General features: G+C 37.9%; 1 protein-coding gene across 1 annotated transcript; it reads left to right on the top strand.

Moving 5' to 3' along the window:
- The first annotated feature begins 3,041 nt into the window (after positions 1 to 3,041).
- LOC110871363 (50S ribosomal protein L7/L12) lies at positions 3,042 to 3,386 on the top strand. Its single transcript, XM_022120169.1, has one exon. It carries the CDS (start codon positions 3,042 to 3,044, stop codon positions 3,384 to 3,386), a length of 345 nt encoding a protein of 114 aa, XP_021975861.1.
- The last annotated feature ends 2,388 nt before the right edge of the window (positions 3,387 to 5,774 follow it).

Below are 5,774 nucleotides of genomic sequence, written 5' to 3'. Positions count from 1 at the left end.
TTGTGTTGCATTGTATTTCAGAATACGTGATTCGAAGCGAATGTTTTGAGTAGATGTTTGTATTATGTGTATACGAGTTTGGGCGAATGAATTACTTGTTTGGTTGTGGGTCGCACACTTCTCCTCGATCACACATCTCCACGGTGGTGGGCATATTCTCGGCCCAAACACCCCTCTCGGTCCAACGGTTCAACAAAGCCTGGTAGCTAGGCCCAACCCTTACTTCTACGCATACATCTATCTAGTTAGAAGGGTTGGTTCTCATAACACTTCAAGACACAAAACATACAAACCCTAAACTCCTCTCAAACTCGGTGGCAATTCCATAGTTCGAGCCCCTTTGTGACGTCTCCTCCGCCCCATTCAAATCAACGACACACATTTTTCCGATTGGTACGATTCTTTATTTTGTGGTTTATCTTCTTTGCTTACTGTGGTTATGTACTAGTATATTGAATATGACTTAAGTTTTAGTGTGAGATCATGTTTCGTACATGTGATTATAATGTTAGTAACATGTATGATCAGAATATGATTAATTGATGTTGATTGAATGAAGGAATGTTATTAGTTAATTAACATGGTGTGCTAATAAGAAAGTTGTGAAGAATCGGCTAGGATGTTAATCACGAAACCGGAAACTGTGATGATGTTTAATCAAAGATTTAGGATTCATGTAGGGTTGGTGAACATGACGAATCAATAAGTGATGAATCTGACTTTGTGACTCGATCCAGATGTTGATAACCTAGGGTTATTGGTATATACATGGTTAGTGATTAATGTGAAAATACGTGGATTGATGTTGATGACCAATGATCTAGGTTACGAGCATGATTAGAATTACAATTATGTGTTGAAACTATTGTTATGGTGCTTGATTAGGTAGATTTCGAATGATGATGATGACAATGAAACTGATTGAATAATTAAGGTAGTGGGTTAATTGTGTAATTGATTGATTGTGCAAAAAAATGGAATGTAACTGCCTTGCCAAGATTTACGGCTTTAATAACAAACCGCACATCATCTGATCGCACATTAGGGTGTTATATGAACTAAACTGCATGATAAACAATTAACCGTTGCACCGCATTGATCGCACATAGAGCCAATCGCACAACCATGTATTGGGCCTTTAAACTATCCGGGCCGCACTGACTCACGGATCGCACAACTGGGCCAGCCTGGTGGGCCACAAGTTGAAACTAGGTCGCACAAGATGAGGCGGGTCGCACATGATGAGGCGGGTCGCACAAGTGGAAGTTGGTCGCACAAGTAAGATCTGATCGCACAAGCCCAGGTGCACTCGCACACTTCATTAGGCCGCACCCCAACTAATGGGCCGGCCTTGTTTAGAATCGCACAAGCCAGATGGACCACACACTTCCCTTTTAATCGCACACTCATATGAATGATGAACTATCTGCTGAGTGTAAACGTGAATTGTGCATGTAAGATGTGAACTTGTATGTGAACCGAATACTTGCTATGCGATGACTATGAACTGATAGGTGTATGATTAACTGTTATGACTTGTATTATAATATGTGTATTGCTGGTATGCTACTAGTGTAATGTATGCAACGAATATGTGATCTATGTGTTTACGAGGCTGACTATCTGTGGTAACCACGGTAGGGTTTGGTTGACCAACTTGGAACGGGTAATGTAATGTACCATACCGAGCAATCTAAGGTGAGTTCACTGTTCTTTTTCAAGCATGTGTCCCAGGGAGGGACATCTGGTAAATATTCCGGGGAGGAATACTGGGTAAATGGGTTTAACTGGAATGTTAAACTCGGGATGTTGGTTAATACACTCATATCTATCACTTAAGTCCTATCATATACCGAAATATGTTGCCGGGGAGGCAATGGGGTTATTAGTTGATAGCGCTATTAGGTTTGGCACCCTCACACCGTACCGGGGAGGATGGGCGTGAACTAATTACCTTAACCACTCGACCAATGTTTGATAGAGCATTGGGGAAGGGCAAATAATCTGGAGCCATCTTGCGGTATCGAGTTATTATCAACATTGTTTTTGGAATTGCTTTTGAACTGAACTAAACTTTTGGCAACTAAACATGTAACACGATTTTCGGTAAACAAAACTGTGAGCTCACCAATGTCATGCTGATACATTTTTTTTCTGCATGCTTGGAGGCCTATAGGTGCATATCATTGGAACTTGTTGTCTGGAATGCTGGAGTGGTCATGGGTCGAGATACATGGAATCACGAGACAAGTCTAATGGCTTTCATACATTTGGATTATGAGAAACATGAGTAATCGTTTTATGCTTCCGCTGAACATGATGAGTATTGCAAACATTTTGTAACTCTTTATTTTAGTGAATGAAAGTTTTTATTTAAAATACTACTGTGAGTTCAATATGATTGGTGGCGGGATCCTGGTACGTCACACGCCTCACGGGGGTTTCCGCATGTGGTATTTTGGGGGTGTGACATATTCAAAGAAAAAACTCATGTCATTTTGTCTTTCCAAACGGCCACCAAAACACAAGCATGACAAAGCCAAACCGCCAGTGAACATGTTTCAAAGAAGAAAAGAGACTGATGACAGTGAAGATTTGGAAGATGAATTGTTTCTATTTTTATTTTTTTAATTTTCTTTTTCTGTTGTTTATTATGTATTTTTCAACTTAGAATAAAAAATAACATTATATTAAGGGTAAATTACACTTTTCGTCCTTTATGTTTGTAGCGGGTTGCAATGGATGACCTTTAACTTTAATAATTACAGTTAAAGTCCTTTATTTGCAAAATCTGACACACTTTAGGTTCTTTGACCCTAACCTGATTAAAACATTTAGTTAAGTGAGATCATGTGCAACCCTTTTAAGGGCAAAAAAGTCATTTAATAAAAAAAGAATATCAAAATTTAAAAACTACCTAAACCATCATGATCATCATTTTCCTGTACTCTCTCTCTCTCTCCCCCTCCCTTGTATTACACTTTTCGTCCCTAAACCATTATCATCATCATCTCCCTAAACTACCTAAACATAAAGAGGTTATGCGAAATAAAATGGGTATAAACCAAATGCCGATAAACGCGGTGATGATGCCGGAGATGGGGTTGAAGACCGGCAGCGGTGGAACGGCGGCGAAGGGCGGGGCAGCAGCGGCGTCGGTGAAGGAGAAAACGACGTTTGAGTTGAAACTTGAAGGGGGGTTTGATAGTGGGTCGAAGATAAAGATTATAAAGGAGGTGAGGATGTTTACTGATTTGGGGTTGAAGGAGGCTAAAAAGTTGGTGGAGAAAGCTCCTACTATGTTGAAGAAAGGTGTCGCTAAAGAGGAAGCTGAGAAGATTATTGAGAATATGAAGGCTATTGGGGCTAAAGTTGTTATGGAATGAGGTAATTTTGTTTGAAATGACGTTTCTAAGGTTTTGGAGAACTTATCGTTGTTGTAGTGGGAGAGGATTAGGATTTTGAGTTGGGGTTTTATGAGGGGGTGTTTTGGAGATATGGTGGTGGGTGGTGGAGATATGGTGGTGGGTTAGGTGGAGAGGAGAGAGAGTAGAGGGATGATGATGGTGGTTTAGGTTTATAATTTTTATATAAGTTTTTAAATTTTGACATTTTTTCTGTATTAAATGACTATTTTGCCCTCATATGGGTTGCACATGACCTTACTTAACTGAAAGTTTTAACCAGATTAGGGTCAAAGGACCTAAGGTGTAAAAGGTTTTGCAAATAAATGACTGTGACTCTAATTATTAAAGTTAAAGGTCATCCATTGCAACCCGCTACAAACATAAAGGACGAAAAGTGTAATTTACCCTTATATTAATAAAACGCCAAAATTCATAATTATTGTGAAACGCCATATTGCAGTAAAAAGCCAAAAACTCCCAAACTATAATAAAATTAATTTAGAGAAGTATTCTAAAAAGCTAAAAATGGGAAAAAACGCCAACCTTGGAAGATGAAACGTCTATGACCCTAAAAACTCATAAAAGCTGAACAAAAACAGTAAAAATACACACAGTAACTGAAAAGACGGCTACTTTATTAATATCGTTTATTATAAATAAAATCTCGCATAAACTACACGCCAAAAACATCCTATAAGAGAGACGTCTCTGCACAATCAACAGATCACAAACCAAAAACAACGCCATGTTCCCTAGAAACCATTCACTTTAAAACGCCAAAAAAATAGTTAAAAAAGCCACAGATGCGGAAGCTCGTTTCTTCTGCATTGAGTATAGTTCTGAATGAAGTTTCGATGAATGGATTCTTCTCTGAGGTGGGTATCTCTATAAGCTTTTGCTGAATGAGATGGACAAATATTCATGAAAAAGAGACTGGTGACACTAATATGTCATCATGTCACTTTGTTCTTGACGGATATATTGATGGCATGAAGGGATCAATACATTCGAGCAGGCGTTGATCTTCAACATGTCACCAAACAGGTATATATCAAACCACAATAAAGGATGCCACAAAAAATAAGCATCTTCTAAAGACGGGCGTTATGTAGGAAAATAAGGATCTATATAAGGTATTCAAAAACATGTTCAACACGCCAAAAAGGTTGAAGTAGAAGAGGCTGATGACAGTGAAGATTTGGATGAGAAATTAGATTATAATTTTTAATTTTTTTTTCATTTTCTATTGTTTGTTATCTAATTCTCCGTTGTTTATTATCTAATTCTCTACTAATAAAAAAATTGAGTATAAAACGCAAAAAACTACAAACACCAAAACGCCTGATAGTGTGAACTGTGAGAACGGATGCTAGCAAAGCACGATGTTGCTATATAAAACGCAAAAAATCGCCAAACAAAGTATTACTGGAAAAAGCAACACTAATTGACAGATGAAATTGAACGAAACCGTAATTGCAAAACAGTAAAATGAAGAGACGGTAACATTATTGCCAAATATTTATTATATTAAAAGCCACTACATGCAAAATTGAATTTATTTATCTTTTCAAAACGCCATAATTGCCTGTCACATTATAGGCCTGTATCCTACATGGCACAACAATTGATAGAAAAAAAATAAACATCAAGAAAATTAGAAAATTACTGATGTTTTTTACATTATAGGCTTGCATCCTGATCTAAAAACAATAAAAACGCCAAACTTACTTAAAACGCCAAAATATTTACTATGATCCTAATCTAAAAACAATAAAAACGCCTCGTATTTATTAAACGCCAAAAAATGGAAAGGTGATGCGACATGCGTTTAAAAAAAGAAATATGAAAGGACAAAAAAGCCCCTCCGCCCTTCTCTATGTCGCGTGACACGTGTTGGGCCAGGATGCGTTCTCACTGTTCTCACACTTTTGAGTGTTTTCTCCTGATCCCGTTGTTGGTGCACAATGTCTAAAGCCTGCGTCTTTGTAATGCTAGTTTAATGTATATGGTCTAGATAGGTTATTTTGTAAAAGTTCATGGGGTTTATATGTAATTTTATGAAAGTTAATATGTTGGACCGCTTTTGTGACATATGTCCACAAAAGCGGACCAGGTTTGTAGTCTGGACCGCTCTTGTGGACATGTCACATGAGCGGACCAAGACATCTATAAATACCCCTGATGTTCACTTTATTTGTAACGTTGTCTTGTACTCTACGTCGAACTGCTGACCGTGTGGCAATCGTTATCAAGTGAAGAAAAAGTGTTTAAAGTGTGAATTCATCTGTTTCAACTCCTTTCTGTTACTTTTATCTTTGTATCATGCTGAAAATGTGTTTCCGCCACATTTTCAGTAAGCACTAGCTC

This window comes from Helianthus annuus, chromosome 8 (assembly GCF_002127325.2).
Source record: "Helianthus annuus cultivar XRQ/B chromosome 8, HanXRQr2.0-SUNRISE, whole genome shotgun sequence".
Classification (NCBI taxonomy): Eukaryota; Viridiplantae; Streptophyta; class Magnoliopsida; order Asterales; family Asteraceae; genus Helianthus; species Helianthus annuus.
Note: the sequence above shows the minus strand (reverse complement) of the source record. Positions and strands in the feature narration are given on the sequence as shown.

What these genes read in the sequence shown, in the direction of transcription:
- LOC110871363 (XM_022120169.1), top strand. Translation starts at nt 3,042, where the DNA reads ATGCGAAATAAAATGGGTATAAACCAAATGCCGATAAACGCGGTGATG.